The sequence below is a fragment of the Nicotiana tomentosiformis genome, chromosome 4, assembly GCF_000390325.3.
Source record: "Nicotiana tomentosiformis chromosome 4, ASM39032v3, whole genome shotgun sequence".
Lineage (NCBI taxonomy): Eukaryota > Viridiplantae > Streptophyta > Magnoliopsida > Solanales > Solanaceae > Nicotiana > Nicotiana tomentosiformis.
This window is the reverse complement of record NC_090815.1, coordinates 115,694,735-115,713,643: the sequence shown is the minus strand read 5'-3', so window position 1 is coordinate 115,713,643 and position 18,909 is coordinate 115,694,735. Positions and strand designations below refer to the sequence as shown.

At 41.1% G+C, this 18,909-nt stretch overlaps 1 protein-coding gene across 1 annotated transcript; it reads right to left on the bottom strand.

Annotated features, from left to right (window-relative positions):
* Positions 1–14,909: 14,909 nt before the first annotated feature.
* On the bottom strand, positions 14,910–18,471 carry LOC138910402 (uncharacterized). Its single transcript, XM_070201640.1, has 4 exons — positions 17,850–18,471; positions 16,538–16,824; positions 15,318–15,515; positions 14,910–15,134 (listed from the first exon to the last, which is right to left on the bottom strand). The coding sequence occupies exons 1-4, from the start codon at positions 18,469–18,471 to the stop codon at positions 14,910–14,912; spliced, it is 1,332 nt and encodes a 443-aa protein (XP_070057741.1).
* Positions 18,472–18,909: the final 438 nt, after the last annotated feature.

The following is an 18,909-nucleotide window of genomic DNA, read 5'->3' as shown; positions in this document are numbered from 1 at the left end:
ATGTCACGTGATGATTTAAACATTTATTTATATGAAAAAATAATAAAATTTAATTAATGAGAGAAATTTTATATATAACAATACAACAATTATCTAAATGTCAAAAAATATTATTACATTAGCATAATACATGAATTTAAAATAAAAGGACATCATCAAAACTTACACAAATGATCAATTTTGTCATGTTAGTTAGATAATTATGTATTATAGTTTAAAAGTATTTAATGTGATGATATCTTAATGAACGCTTCTTTGTGGACAATATTTTTTTTGTGTATGTTTCCTCCTAATGCTTTGGTTGCTCTATATTAACCAAAACTCTTGTTGTCGATCGTGATATCCTTCTTGAAAGTGCAACATACAGTTATTTGTAACGACCCGGCCGGTCATTTTGAGTATTATAACCCCGTTCCTCCATTTACAGTTTAAATTCTACTTTACAGTTGTTATATGACTTGCCGGGGTAATTGGTTCCGGTCCGATGAGGTTTTGAAATGAATTGAGACACTTAGTCTCCAAAATAAAAACTTAAGTTGAAAAGGTTGGTCGGATGTCGTCCTATGTGTAAACGACCCCGAAATAAAGTTTTGATGATTCCAATAGCTCCGTATGATGATTTTGGACTTAGGAGCATGTCCGAAAAATTATTTGGAGGTCCGTAGTAGAATTAGGCTTGAAATGACAAAAATTGAATTTTTGGGAAGTTTGACCAGGGGGTTGAATTTTTGATATCGGGATCGGAATCCGATTCTAGAAATTTGAACAGGTCCGTTATGTCATTTATGACTTGTGTGCAAAATTTGAGGTCAATCGGACGTGATTTGATAGGTTCCAACATCGTTCGTAGAAATTGGAAGTTTCAATGTTCATTAGGCTCAAATTGGGATATGATTCGTGGTTTTAACGTTGTTTGATGTGATTTGAGGCCTTGACTAAGTTCGTATGATGTTTTAGGACTTGTTGGTATATTTGGTTGAGGTCCCGAGGGTCTCGGGTGTGTTTCGGATGGTTAAACGGACCAAATTTAGACTTGGAGCACTTGTGGAATTTTTTCAGTTTCGGTGCAATCGCACCTGCAATGGAAATGGTCGCAGGTGCGCGACCGCAAAAGCGAAAAAATGGTTACAGATGCGGCCTGGACTAGGAAGGGCAGTGGTCACCGGTGCGAGGGAATATTTGCACTTGCGTGATCGCAGATGCGGACGGATGGGCGCAGAAGCGCAAACTCCGCAGAAGCGGAGCGAGCCCGCAGAAGCGGCTTCTAGCTCGCAGAAGCGGAGGTAGTGGAGGCCTTGGAAAACCACAGAAGCGGTTGGTTTCTCGCACCTGCGAGACCGCAGAAGCGGCTAAGTGAGTCGCAGGTGTGGACCCCTGGACAATCTACATTTCGAAGGGGTTCCGAGTATTGCCATTTTTGGATTTTCAAGCATGGGTTTTGGGGCGATTTTCAGAGAGAATTCACGAGAAACTTGAGGTAAGTCACTTGTGATCATTGTTAGTCAATAATATTGGATTATCATTGAGTATATCGACTAGATTACATGTTTTTGAGGTGAAATTAGAGGATTTGGACCTAGGGATTTCAAAATAAGAATTTAAGATTTGAAGGTTGAGTTGATGTCGGATTTTGGTAAATTTGGTATGGTTGGACTCGTGGTTGAATGGGCGTTCATATTTTTTAACTTTTGCCGGGTTCCGAGATGTGGGCCTCACGGGGCATGTTTTGAGTTAAATTTTGGATTTTGTTGGAAAATTAGTATTTTCATATGGAATTAATTCCAATAATTTGTTTTGATTGAATCGAGCTAATTGTGACTAGATACGAGGCTTTCGAAGGCCAATTCGCGAGGCAAAGGCATAGCGGAGTAAAAAATTACACGGTTTGAGGTAAGTAATACTTCTAAACTTGGATTTGAGAGTATGAATTCCTGAATTACGTATTGTATGAATTGTTTGGAGATGACGCATATGCTAGGTGACGGGCGTGTGGGCGTACATCATAGGAATTGTGACTTAATTGATTCTGTGGAGTTGCATAATTAAATAAATGTCATTATCCGCATATCCTTCATGTGTTAGAGAAATTGAGTTGAGACTCACATTAAAGATCATGTTTAGGCTACACACCGATACATTTTGGGACCCTCATGGGTCGTATTGCTGTTGAACTATTTGTTTGAAAAATAATTTTGTACTCAGTCACATCTATCACTTTCATATCATATCTCAGTCTCTGTTGTCATTTATTGATACATTATATCATTATGTCGGGTTGATTTTCATGTCATTGGAAGCCCGAGAGACTGGAAATTCTGAGTGATATTTATGTTTATTTATTTATGCCTGGATCTGGCTATTATAGTGCTTGGGCTGAAGGAGCCCCTCCGGAGTCTAGACCCCCCACAGTGAGCGCAGTTGATATATATATATATGTGTGTGTGTGTGTGTGTGTGTGTATATATATATATATATCTTCCCTGGGCATGGATCTTGCCTTAGATATATATATTGAGGGATGGATCTTCCCTGCGCATGGATCTTTCCCGAAGCATTGATATTGAGGGATGTATTTTTCCTGGATATGGATCTTGTCCGAATCATTAATATTCGGGGATGGATCTTCCCCTGGGTTGGATTAGCCTTATACTGTACTGACTGACTGACTGTTAGTTGATGTGTGTGTGTGTGTGTGTGTGTGTGTATATATATATATATATCTTCCCTGGGCATGGATCTTGCCTTAGATATATATATTGAGGGATGGATCTTCCCTGCGCATGGATCTTTCCCGAAGCATTGATATTGAGGGATGTATTTTTCCTGGATATGGATCTTGTCCGAATCATTAATATTCGGGGATGGATCTTCCCCTGGGTTGGATTAGCCTTATACTGTACTGACTGACTGACTGTTAGTTGATGTGTGTGTGTGTGTGTGTGTGTGTATATATATATATATATATATATATATATATATATGGGATGGATCTTTCCTAGACTGGATTGGCTATATACAGTACTAAGTGATTGAGCATTTTGAGATTTGAGTACACAAGGTTTTCACTGAGGTGCATCATATATAGTATGTACATTGGCATGTAGACATAAAGATGTCATAAACCTCATATCATTCGGAATTGGTTTATTCTAATTTTACTGAGTTTAACTATTAAACTTGAAAGCATGCCCACATTTCTGTACTGTTATTTTTACACTGGACTGTACCTGTTGAGATCGTCACTACTCTCAGCCCAGAGGTTAGTCTTGTTACTTATTGAGTTGGTTGTACTCATACTACACTCTACACCTCGTGTGTAGATCCAGGTGCTTCCGGACACGGCGACTATTAGACCTTAGTGTATTACCTATTGGAGACTATCAAGGTAGCTGCTTGGCGTCCGCTGACCTTGTCTCTCTTCCTTTTAGTTATTGTATTGTTCTATATTTTCAGGCAGTGTTTTTATTAGTCAGACTTTGAACTCATTTAGATGCTCATGTATTAAGTGGCATGGGTTTTGGGAGTGTATTTATATCCAGTAATTGTGAGAATTTCTCCTAAATTTAATTATTATGTTTTCGGTATTTAAAAGAAATTTTGGGTCATTGAGGTTGTCGGCTTGCCTAGTATTGAGATAGGCGTCATCACGACAGTTGTGATTTTGGGTCATGACATTATTCGTGTAAGAAAACATATTGCGATAAATATAGTACAATATTTAGGATATTTGTCCTTGTACTTTATTTGTTATATTTTCAAAACTTAAACATACTAAAAATTATATTCACACAAATTTAAAAGGATATTCCTTAGTTTCAGAAGACGAAAGTTGAATTCAGGGATAAATATATACTTAGAAGAATTGACCAGTATCATAATTTTTGCATGTATGACGTTATTATCAAAACGTTTATATACCATATGTGTGCTATTACATAAGCTATTCGGCGTATCTAAATTTTTCAGTAGCATGACAAACTGTAACACCCTGAAAATATTTTGAAGAGTTTTAAGATCATTAAGAAGATTGGCGAGTGCTAATTATATTAATTCGGGTATGAACAAGACTGATAATTTGAATGATATCAATTGATCATGATAATATATGTATGAGGTGCATTAAGAATGGTTTATGGTCTAAGAAGATCCCTAAGGCTAAGTCAAGTTGAAAATTATATGATAGGATAAAGTTTCAAGTGAGTTCGCACAAGACCTAAATTCAAACGAGAATAAATATCAGGATATGAATAGGTATATGGTGTATAGCCTATCAAAATAAAGGTCTATGTGTCTAGTTTCTAAAACTTCAAACCGTTTGTCATTTGGAGATTCCTATAAGAAGTTATGACCTTTTTACTAAAGGATGTCAAAACAGCTACGTGAGTCTTGCGTAGCCTACGCAGCATAGTAGCGTAGCCTATGCAACATAGCAGCGTAGCCTACGCACCATTGCGTAGGAAAATCCGGAAGCTTCCAACTGAAGGGGGGTATAAGTCCACCCTGTGTAGCCTTTGTGCGTAGCCTATGCAGGGAGGCTACGCAACTTTAGGGGCCATTTTAAAGGGGCTGAAACAAGGGGTTTAGAGAGAGAAAACATTAGTTCTTCAACTTGGAATTGATTTCTAGAGAGAAGGAGGAGCTCTTCCACCATGGATACACTTCAAGGTAAGTTATTTTGGTACAAGGATGATTATATAACATCATTTAGTGATAACACTAACATTATTTGTAACGACCCGACCGGTCATTTTGAGCTCTAACACGTCATTCAACGGTTTGAGACCCTGAGCAGCTTCACTTCAAGTATTATGACTTGTACGTGTGGTCGAAATTGAATTTTGGGAAGTTCAGAGTTAGTTTGGGAAGAAAATTCTGATTTCGGAAGCTTTAAGTTGGAAGAATTGACTAAGGTTTGATTTTTGAATAAATGATCTCGGAATCGGGATTGGAAAGTTCCAACAGGTTCGTATGATGATTTTGGACTTGGGCGTATATCCGGATCGGGTTTTAGATGATCCGGGAGCGTTTCGACGCCTATTATGGAAGTTAGAATTTTGGAAGAATTTTATGAAAATTGGGTTAAGGTGTATTTCAATGATATCGATGTCCGTTTGGGATTCTGAGTCTGGGAATAGCTCCGTATGGTGATTTTGGTATTTGGAGCATGTCCGGAAGTGGATTTGGAGGTCTGTAGGTCATTTTGATGTCATTTGGCGAAAGTTAGAAATTTGAAGGTTTTTGGAGAGTTTGGCCGGGAGTGGAGTTTTGATATCGGGATCAGATTCCGATTTCGAAAGTTGGAGTAGGTCCGTAATGTCGAATGTGACTTGTGTGAAAAATCTGAGGTCAATCGGACGTTATTTGATAGGTTTCGGTATCGAAGGTAGAAGTTTGAAGTTCTAAAGTTCATTAAGCTCGAATGGGGATGCGATTCATGATTTCGATGTTGTTGGGCATGATTTGAAGGCTCGACTAAGTCCGTGTTGCGTTTTAGGATTTGTTGGTATAATTGGTTGAGGTCCCGAGGGCCTCGGGTGGATTCCGGAAGGTTAACGGATCGATTTTTGGACTAAAGGAATGATGAGGCAGCTGGTAGCTAGTGTAACCGCACCTGCGAGGTTTTGGCCGCAGGTGCGGAGCCGCAGAAGCGGCCATGAGGGGCGCATGTGTGATTTTGGTTGTGCAGTACTGAGATCGTAGATGCGGTTATCTCACTACAGAAGCGAGACCGTACCTGCGGAAGGGAAGGCGCAGAGGCAGAAGTAGCGGCTGGGGGCATCTCCGTAGAAGCGGAATAAGTGCCGCACCTGCGGAATCGCAGAAGCGGTCAAGTTACCGCAGGTGCGAGAATTCAAGCTGGGCAGTGAGGTTTCCTTTAAAACGGGATTTGGCTCTTATTCTCTCATTTTCCACTTGGTTGAGGCGATTTTGGAGAGCTTCAAGGAGGGATTTTCATCAAGCAACACAAGGTAAGTGATTCCCATCTATTGCAAGTTAAATACATGATTTGTATAAGGATTTAAGCATGGAAATTGGTAGAAATTGTGGAGTTTTTGGAGAAAACCTAGAAATTTTATTTTTGGATTTTGACCACGAAATTGGACGTGGAACTTGGAATAAATTATACTCCCTCTGTTCCAATTTATGTGAACCTGTTTGACTAGGCACGTAGTTTAAGAAAAAATAAAGAGTTTTGGAATTTGTGGTCCTAAACAAGTCAAAAGGGGGCCTAGAGTATTTGTGTTTTTATAAAAGCTTCTCATTAAGGGTAGAATTGTAAGTTTAAGCAAAATTGTTTCCAAATTTAGAAATGGGATCATTGTTTTTGGAACGAACCAAAAAGGAAATAGGTTCACATAAACTGGAACGGAGGGAGTATATTTGAGTTTGTGGTGATATGGGTAAGGTTTATCTTCAAAAATTTTCGGAATCCGGGCACGTGGCCGCGAGGGTGATTTTATTGACTTTTCAAGCGGAGTTAATAATTGTTATAAATTGGATTATAATAAGTGTTAGAGTGTGTATTTATGGATTTGCACATTTATTGACTAGTTTTGGAGTGTTGGGCATTGGTTTGAGTTATTGGAAGGGCTTGGGAGCCGGTGATGGAACTTTGGAGCGAGTTAAGTCTCTTTTCTAACCTTGTAAGAGGGAGTTCACCCTATAGGTAAACTTAATTAATATGTGTTGTTATTTGTGTGGGCTACGTACGCAAAAAGTGACGAGAGTCCGTACGTAGCTACTATTCCTGTTTATGTCTGGGTAGTTTTAGGTTTACACCATGTTTGTGGACACCGTTATTTGATTATATTTGTGTCACGACCCGAAATTTCCCACCGACGGGACCGTGATGGCGCCTAACATTTCACTTGCTAGGCAATCCAATATTAGAAAATCATTAAACCAATTCCTTATTTCTATTCAGTAAATAACAATAATTAACTAAGATGAAATATGATAAGTGCGGAATATTATAAAACTGTATTAATTACTACCACCCGGATCTGGAGTCATAATTCACGAGCATTCTAGAATTTTCTACAAGTAATAGTTTGAAAGAAATATAACTGTCTAAATGGAAGAAACAGTAGGACAAAGAAGATAGACGGGGACTTCAAGGTCTGTGAATGCCGACAGATCTACCTTGAGTCTCCGGACAGCGGACCAATAGCAAAAATCTCGATCAACCCGAGCCGGTACCAAAATCTGCACAGAAAGTGCAGAGTGTAGTATCAGTACAACCGACCCCATGTACTGGTAAGCGTCGAGCCTAACCTCGACGAAGTAGTGACGAGGCTAAGGCAAGGCACCTACAAATCAACCTGTACAATTTAACAGTGTATATACAAATAACAGAAATGAAGAACTAAACAGGAAACGTCGGGAGGGGAGCATGCTGAGGGGAATACAAGATAAAGAAATACAACAGAATGATAACTAGAGTAGTCAACATACCATGAATCAACAGGAATAGTGAATACAGTAAAGGAAAAATGCATGGCATCACCCTTCGTGCTTTTACTCTCAATCTCACCATAAAATCAATAGAAACGTCACGACATCACCCTTCGTGCATTAACTCTCATATCATGGCACGACATCACCCTTCATACATTAACACTCACAATATGGCATGACATCACCCTTCGTGCATTAACACTCACAATATGGCACGACATCACCCTTCGTGCACTAACACTCACAATATGGAACGTCATCACCCTTCGAGCATTAACACTCACAATATGGCATGGCATCACCCTTCGTGCATTAACACTCTCCCTTACCATAATGCAATGCATAAATAACAACATGGAGATAGAATAACAAGTACAAACCTTACTTCAACATTTGGTTCCATAATATCAATCTCAACTTTGAAATAAAAACTCAATTATCACCAGAAAATTCGTAACACATGATAAGAACGATAAATTGAATAACACTAGTATAACACGTAGCAATTAGGCATAGGAAAGAGACAATATAAGAAAAACAGAGAAACATGGAAAAAAGGTAAACTGGCGGCGCATAAGTACTCGTCACCTCACATATACGCCGCTCACATGAATTTCACTTAGCAAGTAATCTAAGGTTCCTAATTCCCTCAAGTCAGGGTTAGACACAACACTTACCACGCTCCGAAGGCCACTTAATTCTCAATCACAGTTTTCCTTTGGAATTCACCTCCAAAACACTCGTATCTATTCAAAAATGACTCAATAATATCAAATATTGCTAAAGAAATCAATTATATTGCATAAATTAAATTTCCAAAATTTTCCTCCAAAAAGTCAAAAATTCGACCCCAGGCCCGCTTGGTAAAAACCCGAGGTTCGGACCAAAATCCATTTACCCATTCTCTCCCGAGCCCGAATATATAATTGGTTTTGGAATCCGACCTCAAATTGAGGTTTAAAGCCCCAAATTTCCGAAATTCCTAGTTTTTACCCTAACCCCTAATTCTACCATGAAAACTCTAGATTTTAGGTTGATAATTCATAAAGTATAATGGGTAATTGAAAGAAAATGGTTTAGAATCACTTACTAACACTTTGGGGAAGAAAATGACTCTTGAATATCGCCTCTACCCGTTTGGTTCTTGAAAAATATTGAAGAAATGGCTTAAACCCGTGTTTGATTCTGTTTTATGCATTGGGCGACAGTGTGCATCGCGTTCGCAAGGCCACTGTTGCGTTCACGAAGAGCATTGGCTACCAAGCCTTCGCGTTCGCAAGACAGTGTTCGCTTTCGCGTAGGCTACCCCCATGGCCTTCGCGTTCGCGAGATATTGCTCACGTTCGCGATGAAGGAACAATCGACTCTTCCTAGGTGTGCCTAAAACTATGCGTTCGCGAGGAGCTAGTCGCGTTCGCAAAGGGTAACGCCCCCATCGCTTCGCGTTCGCGACCAAGCCTTCGTGTTCGCGAAGAAGAAAATTCTAGCTGCCTAGTTTACTCTTCGCATTCGGGAGAGTACCTTCGCGAACGCGAAGAAGGACATGCCAGAACACCTGCTGCAGCAAATACTAGATTTTTTAAGTCCAAAACATCCTGTGGCCTATCCAAAACTCACCCGAGCCCTCGGGGCTCCAAAACAAACATGCACATAATTATAAAAACATCATACGGACTTTCTCGCATGATCATATTGCCAAAATAATACCTAGAACTACGAATTTAGCACCAAATCAAATGAAATTCTCAAGAACACTTTTAAAATTTCTATCTTCTCAACTGGACGTCCGAATCACATCAAATCAACTCCGTTTCTCACCAAATTTCACAAATAAGTCATAAATATTATATTGGACCTATACCAGGCTCCGGAACTAAAAATACGGACACGGTATCAACAAGGTCAAACATCAACCAATTCTTAAAAACAATAAATTTTCATCACAAATTCATAACTCGAGCTAGGGACCTCCGAATTCGATTCCGAGCATACGCCCAGGTCCCATAATTCGATACGGACCCACCGGGATCGTCAAAATACAAATCCGGGCATGTTTACCAAAATTGTTGACCGAAGTCAACTAAAATCAACTTTTAAGGCATAAATTCTTATTTTCATCAATTTTTAACATAAAAGCTTTTCGGAAACATGCTCGGCCCTGTGCACGCAAATCGAAAAGGGTAAAAATGAGATTTTTAATGCTTAAGAGTGCAGATTCGAGTTCTAAAACATAAGATGACCTTTTGAGTCATTACAATTTGTTAACTGTATCAAATGGAACTGACTTGAGGGTTTTTAAGGATTTCAAAGCCTCAAGTCGAATTGTCTTTATTTTGAAAAGAATCAAGAAAGGGTTATGATTTATTGATAAATTCATATTTGACCGCGTCACATGTATGATCCACGAGCGGGGTAATAGATGCATCTATGGTTCGCGCGGTTTGACCCTTGGCAATGCACAGTTTCCATTTATGTTCTATCGGGCCAAACGTCCTCGGTGGTATTCGTGTGTCATAATAGAACTGGAAGTTCCTTTCATAATCGGTGTAAATTCATTGTTTGTGTGATCATATATTTTAAAGGAAGGAAATGATTCAAGCTCTTAAATATTTCTGATGACTTGTTCAGTTATTTCTTGTTCTGAGTTTTATTGTTATATATATATTGCTTAATTAGAATTTCATATTATCATATTGTTGGCCCTTAGTAAGTGTCGGAGTCGACCCCTCGTCACTACTTATTCGAGGTTATGCGGGATACTTACTGGGTACGCGTTTTTTTACGTACTCATGCTACACTTGCTGCACTTTTTTGTGCAGGTACATACATGTCTAGTGGCCTCGTGGGCGCATAGGCGCGATTATTACGGGGACTTAGGTGAGCTGCATTCCATGTTACGAGTCCGCAGCCAGTAGAGTCTCCTTCAGAGTATTTATATTTTCCTGTCCAATCTATATTTCAGACAGATGTTTTATTTTATATTATATTCTTAGTTGATGCTCATGCACTTGTGACACTGGGTTTTGGGCGATTATGGGTGCAGTGTGTTGGAATTTTTAAAGATATTATTATTTTTTGTAAAATCCGTCTTTTACGATTTAATTGAAGGAAATATGATTTCAGAAATATTAAAAATGAGAACCAAATTAAGTATTTATTTTTGGCTTGCGTGACCGCGGTGTCCACGCCATCACGACCTTTAATGAATTTTGGGTCGTGACATTATTATGGATCAAATCCATAGGAAATGGGTTGAATCTTCAAGAACACCAAAAAGAGAAAAAGTTAGATTCTTCCACCAAGAGGTAATTCCTTTACTTGGGCTTCATATATATGTCATATTGGAGTATGAGTAGTATGTTTATGAGTTTTATTTGAAGTTGTAATGGGATATTGTATGAACCCTAAGGGAGGGTCTTGAAAATGATATTTTCCGCAAAGAAGAAGATGAATAGTGATGAATTTATATAAGAGGAATTGTTTTGAGTTTCTAATTATTCCAATAGACTCGATAACTTAATTGATGAATGAATTGAATAGGGAATCACCATTTGGACAAGATACAACACTAGTTCTTGAAATGGGTATTCTTGAACATAAGGTTTTGTTGGAGAAGACAATGAATAGTGACTTAATGATATTGGTGTCTCGACCCAATTTCACCTATAGGTCATGATGGAGCCCAACATCACAACTAGGCAAGCCAACTAGTGAATTAAACATATATTTATTCTTTTAAAATTTTCCGAGTAACTAAACGCTTCTTACTTGCAAAATTTAAGAAAATATAAAAAGGTTCTGATTAATTAAAAACCAAGAAAAATAATTAAATCCACAATTCTACTAGTGTGTATGTGCCAAGACCTGGTATCACAAGTGTATGAGCATCTAGTAGATTATACAAACTTATAACCACTGTCCGAATATGAAATAGACAGAATACAAAATACAAAATACAAAAGAGAGAAACTCAAGGGCTGCAGAACGACTCAGGAAGCAGCTCACCACTAAGTCTCGGGATATCTGGGGTATGCACCGGTAGGACCACCTGTCTCAGGTCCTGCACAAAAAGTGTAGCAAGCATAGCATGAGTACGTAAACAACGTGTACCCAGTAAGTATCAAGTCTAATCTCTAAGAAGTAGTGACGAGAGCTCGACTTTGACACTCAATATGGGTCAATAATATTAAATTAGTATTATTTAAATAGACATGATTTATGTAAATAACAATAATTTTCTTAACAAGCAGAAATAAATAATTCTTTTCAAATTCAATGATTTCCAGTTAATCAATTATCTTTACAAGCAGAAATAAAATGTCAAGGCATCATGTAATTATTATTATTAAGCACGATTTATGCCGAGGTCGTTCGGCTCGGTCCAGAGTGTCGTGTACACTGCCGAAGGACGTGCGGAACGATCCATAGATGCATCTATACTGCCGAGGAGTTCGGCCCGCTCCACAAGAAAGGAGGACAATTTCTTATGAACCTCCAGAATTAGAAGTTATTACAAGGCTAACACATAAGGATGTACGATTTCTATTAACGGTCAAGTAATTTGCACAAAAATTCAAGTATGTGAAATTTTGGTCTTTTACTATTTCCTCTAACAATTTCAAATATAATTCCAGTACTTTAATTAATAAAGGATGCAATTATTATAAGTAATTCATGATTTGAGTCCTAAACTACCTGGACATAGCATAACTAGTAGCTACGCACAGACTCTCGTGCGTACGAAGCCCCCACAATTAGCAACAATTATTAATTTAAATCACCTATGGGGTAAATTTCCTCTTACAAGGTTAGACAAGAGACTTACCCTGTCTCAAAGTCCACTTCCCGATCACAACGTTGCGTTAAAGACTCAATTCGATGCCGAAAAATCCGAAACTATCCAAATGTTATATAAAATAATCAATGCATGCTTAACAATTTGAAACAAGAGTATTAGATTAATTACCCGACCCAAAATAGTAAAATTCCTAAAATTCACCTCGGGCCCACGTGCCTGGATTCCGAAAATTTTTAGAGAATATCGTTACCCATAATCTCAAGAACTCAAATATACAATTTCCATCCAATTCCATAACCATTTTCGTGGTTAAAACCTCATTTTTATCAAAACCTAGGTTTTCATCTAAACCCTTGATTTCCACAATTTACATGTTATAATCTACCCATAATCTATGTATTTAACTCACAATAGGTAGAATTAACTTACCTCCAAGTTTTTAGGTGAATACACCTCTCAAAAAGCTCAAGAATCGCCCAAGAATGGAGAAAATAGGCTCAAAATACGCAACTACCGCACCTACGGTCCCACACCTGCGGAAAAATCCTCGCAGGTGCGAGTTTCCTCCACTTGGCTAAGCTTCGCATCTGCGGCCTAAGGACCTCTTCTGCGCGTCCGCTTCTTCCGCAACTGCGGCCCACGCCGCTTCTGCTCCCTCTTCCTCCGCACTTGTGCTCTCGTAGGTGCGCCAAATATTCCGCTTCTGCGATCCCTGGGCACTCCTGGCTAGTCCTCTTCTGCTGCTCGTGACTCGCTTCTGTGAGCTCGCACCTGCGGCTGGCCAAGCGCAGGTGCGATTACAGCAGAAGCTGGAAGCTTCAGCTGCTGCTCTAAATTCCAAACTTGGTCCGAGCCTTGTTCGGTTAACACCCGAGGCCTCCGGGGCCTCGCCCGAACATACCAACAAATTTGAAATCATAAAACGGACTTGCTCGTACCGTCAGAACGTGTAAAACAACATCAAAACTAAGAATCATACTTCAAACCAAATTGATTCAACTTTGAATTTTCAAATTCTTCAAACTTACTTAGAACGCGCCGAAACATACTTAAACTACTTGGAATGACTCCAACTTTTGCGTGAAAGTCTTAAATCACCATACGAGACTATTCCCAGGCTCGGAATTTCGAACGGACCTCGATTACTCCAAAACCTACTCCAAACCAAATTTAAAGAACCTTAAATCTTTAAATAGCTGATTTTCACTATTAAGCGCAGAAACGCTCCCGGGTTGTCCAAAATCCGATTCGAACATACGCCCAAGTCCAAAATCATCATACGTACCTATTGGAACCGTCAAATCCCGATTCCAGGGTCGTTTTCTAAAAATGTTGACCAAAGTCAAACTTGGCCTTTTAAGGCCAAACTAAGGAACCAAGTGTTCCGATTTCAATCCGAACCCTTCCAACTTCCGAACTAATCATCCCCGCAAGTCATAAAACAGTAAAAGCACATACGAGGAGTCTTATTTAGGGGAACAGGGTTCTAGAAGGCAAAATGACCGGTTGGGTCATTACATTCTCCACCTTTGAAACAAACATTCGTCCTCAAACATTTTTAGAATTTTACCTGGAGTGCTGAATAAATGGGGATATCTGCTCCGCATGTCCTCCTTGGCCTCCCAAGTCGCTTCCCCGACTGGTTGGCCCCTCCACTGAACTTTTACCGCATAAATCTTCTTGGACCTCAACTGGAGAACCTGCCTATTAACAATAGCAACTGGCTCCTCTTCATAACCCAAGCTCTTATCTAGCTAAACTGTGCTAAAGTCTAACACATGTGATAGGTCGGCATGATATTTCCGGAGCATAGATACATGGAAAACCGGATGAACTCCCGATAGACTGGGAGGCAAAGCAAGCTCGTAAGCAACTTCCCCAACTCCTCTCAACACCGCAAATGGGCCTATAAACCTTGGGCTCAACTTTCCCTTCTTTCCGAATCTCATGAGTCCCTTCATCGGTGAAACCTTCAAGAGAACTTTTTCACCCACCATAAATGATAAATCACGCACTTTCTAACTTGCGTAACTCTTTTTCTGGACTGTGCTGTACGAAGTCGCTCCTGAATCAACTTTACCTTTTCCAAGGCATCCTACACCAAATCAGTACCATATAACCTAGCCTCAATGGGCTCAAACCACCCGATGGGAGAACGATATCGCCGACCATACAAAGCCTCAAATGGATCCATCTCAATGCTGGATTGGTAACTGTTGTTATAAGCAAACTCGGCCAAAGGCATGAATCGATCCCACTGACATCCGAAGTCAATCACACATGCACTAAGCATATCCTCCAAAATATGAACTGTCTGCTCCGTAGACCCGTCGGTCTGCGGATGAAAGGAAGTGCTGAGCTCTACACGGGTCCCCAATTCACTTTGTACCGCTCTCTAGAAATGTAAAGTAAACTGAGGACCTCTATCCGATATGATGGAAATTGGCACATCGTGCAACCGAACTATCTCCTGAATATAAATTTGGGCCAACCTCTCTGAAGTATACGTAGTCACAACTGGAATGAAGTGTGCCGACTTGGTCAACCTGTCAACAATGACCCAAACTACATCAAACATCCACAAGGTCCGCGACAACCCAACTACAAAGTCCATAGTAATACATTCCCATTTCCACTCCGGTATAGTCATCTGCTAAAGTAAGCCACCTGGCCTCTGGTGCTCATACTTAACTTGCTGGTAATTTAGGCACGTAGCTACATATTCAATTATGTCCTTCTTCATTCGATGCCACCAATAATGCTTCCTCGGGTCACGATACATCTTCGTAGCACCTGGATGAAAAGAATATCGAGAACTAAGTGCCTCCTCTAGGATCTTTTCCTTCAGCCCATCCACTTTAGGAACATATAGACGATCCTGGAGTCGCAAAACACCATCCTTGCCAATAGTAACCTCCTTGGCACCACCCCATAGTACCGTTTCTCGAAGAACCAATAAGTGCGGATCGTCAAATTGGCGAGCCTTGATCTGCTCAAATATTGAAGACTGGGCAACAACACATGCAAAAACTCGACTGGGCTCTAAAATATCCAACCTCACAAGTCTGATAGCCAATGCTTGAATATCCAAAGCTAATGGCCTCTCCTCTGCTGAAATAAAAGCCAAACTACCCATACTCTCCGCCTTTCTACTAAAGGCGTCTGCAACTACATTTGCTTTGTCCGGATAATACAAGATAGTAATATCATAATCTTTCAGTAACTCAAGCCATCTACGCTGCCTTAAGTTTAGGTCCCTCTGATTGAATAAATGCTACAAACTGCGATGATCAGTGTAAACCTCACAAAACACCCCATAAAAATAATGCCTCCAAATCTTAAGAGTGTGAACAATCGCAGCTAACTCCATATCATGTACCGGGTAATTCTTCTCGTGGGGCTTTAGCTGACGTGAGGCATATGCAATAACTCTCCCCTCCTGCATCAATACACAACCTAAACCAATGCGTGAAGCATTGTAATACACTGTATACATCCCCGAACCGGAAGGCGACACTAACACTAGTGTTGTAGTCAATGCTGTCTTGAGCTTCCGAAAGCTCGCCTCACAATCATCGGACCATCGGAACGGAGCACCCTTCTGGGTTAATTTGGTCAAAGGTACTGCAATATATGAAAACCCTCCACGAACTGACGATAATAACCTTTTAAACCTAGGAAACTCCTGATCTCAGTCGCCGTAGTGGGATGATGCTAATTCTGAACTGCCTCGATCTTTTTGGGATCAACTTTAATACCCTCTCCTAATGCAATATATCCCAAAAATGCTACAGAATTTAGCCAAAACTCACATTTGGAGAAGTTAGCATATAGCTTTTGTTCCCGCAAAGTCTGAAGCACCACTCTCATATGTTACTCGTGCTCCTCCTTACTGCGCGAGTAGATCAAGATGTCATCAATGATGACAATGATAGACGAATTAATATATGGCCTGAATACCCTGTTCATCAAATCCATAAACGCCGTCGAGGCATTAGTTAAACCGAAGGACATCACCAGAAACTCATAATGACCATATCTAGTCCGAAAAGCGGTCTTCGGAACATCCGAATCCCTAATCTTCAACTGATGGTACCCCGACCTCAAGTCGATCTTAGAGAATACCCTAGCACCCTGCAACTGGTCAAATAGATCATCAATACGCGGCAACATGTACTTGTTCTTAATAGTAACTTTGTTCAATTAGCGATAATCAATACGCATCCGCATAGTTCCATCCTTCTTTATCACAAATAATATCGGTGCACCCCAAGGCGATACCTTCGGCCTGACAAACCCTTTGGATAGTAACTCATCAAGCTGTTCTTTTAACTCCTTTAACTCTTTAGGAGCAATACAATACGGTGGGATAGATAGAGGCTGGGTATCTGGAGCCATGTCAATACAGAAATCAATATCACGATCTGGCGGCATGCATGGAAGATCTGAAGGAAATATATCGGAGAACTCCGAGACTACAGGCACTGAATCAATCACGGAGTCTCTGCAGTAGTGTCCCGAACATAGGCTAGATAAGCCAAACAACCCTTCTCGACCATTTGTCGAGCCTTCAGAAAGGAAATAACCCGAGTAGATGCGCTGACAGATGAACCCTTCTATTCCAATCTAGGTAACACTTGAATTGCTAAGGTAACCGTCTTGGCATGGCAATCCAGGATGGCATGATATGGAGATAGCCAGTCCATGCCCAGGATGATCTTAAAGTCGGACATCTCAAGCAGCAGAAGATCTGCTCTAGTTTCATAACCACAAAATGTAACAATGCAGGACTGGTAGATTCGATCCACAAAAACAGAATCACCCATATGAGTGGACACATAAACATGAGTACCCAAGGAATCACGAGAAATACCCAAGAAATGAGCAAATAGAGATGACACATACGAATATGTAGACCCTGGATCAAATAATACGGAGGCATCTTTGCCGCAGATAGAAATAATACTTGTGATCACGGCATCTGAGGCCTCTGCATCTGGTCTGGCCGGAAAAGCATAGAACCGAGTTGGAGCGCCACCTGGTTGGTCTCCACCTCTAGGACGGCTCCTACCCACCTTCCCTCCACCTCTGGGCGGCCGGACAGCTGGTGGAGCAACTGGTGTGGTAATCATAGGCTACTGACCTTGCTGCACTGGTCTACCCTGAAGCTTGGGGCAGAATCTCTGCATATGACTGAAATCCCCGCACTCGAAACAACCCCTTGGTACAATGGGCAGCTGACCTGAAGTCTGGCCCTGGTGACCTTAATATCCACTGGAAGAACCCTGAATAGCCGGTGGGCAGTAAGAACTCTCTGGTATAGCACTAAAATAAGGTCGCACTAGAGCACCCCAAGGAGGCGGTGGTGCTGGATATGGGGGCCTACTGGACTGCCCTCTCACTAACTGACCTCTACCCCCAGACGGAGCACCTATGAACTCACCAGAATATCTAAACCGCTTATCTCTCATAACCTGCTCTCGGCTACGTTGACACACACCCTCAATCCTCTAGGCTATCTCCACAACCATCTCATAAGAAGTCCCTATCTCAACCTCTCGGGCTATAGTGGCATGAATGCCAATATGCAAACCCGCAACAAATCTTCGTACTCTCTTTGCATCAGTAGGGAGTATCATAAGTGCAAGGCGAGACAACTCAGAGAACCTCGCCTCATAATCGGTCACTGACATCTGACCCAGCTGGAGCTGCTCAAACTGAAACCGTAATTCTTTCCTCTGGGAGAGTGGAATATACCTATCCAGGAAAATACAGGTGAACCTGTCCCAAGTCATGGGAGGAGAATCTGCTGGTCTTCCAAAAAGATAAGACTTCCACCACCTACGGGCCCTGCCCTCCAGCTGAAAGGTAGCAAAATTTACCCCATGAGACTCCAATATCCTCATGTTGTGCAGTCTATCCCTGCACTGATCAATGAAGTCATGGGGATCCTTATGTCGCTTACCCCCAAAGACAGGAGGATGTAGTCTAGCCCATCTATCCAATAGCTTCTGCGGCTCGGCGGCCGCAACTGGTCTGGGCTCAGGTGTAGCTGCTGCCACTGACTGGGCTCCACCCACGGGTAGTGCACCTTGGGTATGATATACAGTAGATGCCTGCCCATGAGCCTGTGCGGTAGGGGTTTGTGCTCCCATGCCCGCCTGAGGTGTGGCTGGGTCTGCTAGAAATAAACCGGCCTGAGTCTTAGTGTCCATGTACCGTAGCATACGGCCCATGACCTCCTAAAATCCCAGTGCGGATGTGAAATCCATTGGATCTGGCTTGGCTGCAGGCACGTCGCCCTTCTCCTCGATGATAGGATCCTCTACTGGATCCACTGGTGCCATAACTGGAACAACTCTGGGATGTCCTCGTCCCCTACCACGGATAGGAGTCCTCCCTCGGCCTCTAACAACAGGGGGAGCAGCTCTTCTCTGGTCTGGTGCCTCTGTAGAGCGCGTTCTCACCATCTGTGAGAGAATAAGAGAAAGACACTTAGTACTACATCAATTGCACGATAGGAGATGAAGAAAGGTAATTTCCTAACACCCTATAGCCTCTCGAAGATAAATACAGACGCCTCCGTACCGATCCGCAAGACTCTATTAGGCATGCTCATAACTTGTGAGACCTACGTGAACCTAGTGCTCTGA

What these genes read in the sequence shown, in the direction of transcription:
- LOC138910402 (XM_070201640.1), bottom strand. Translation starts at nt 18,471, where the DNA reads ATGGACACTAAGACTCAGGCCGGTTTATTTCTAGCAGACCCAGCCACA. An exon ending in AAGGGTTTGTCAGGCCGAAG is followed by an intron (nt 15,516 to 16,537) that starts GTATCGCCTTGG and finishes TTATTCAATCAG; the next exon opens with AGGGACCTAAACTTAAGGCA. An exon ending in AAGCATTGGCTATCAGACTT is followed by an intron (nt 15,135 to 15,317) that starts GTGAGGTTGGAT and finishes TTGCGACTCCAG; the next exon opens with GATCGTCTATATGTTCCTAA.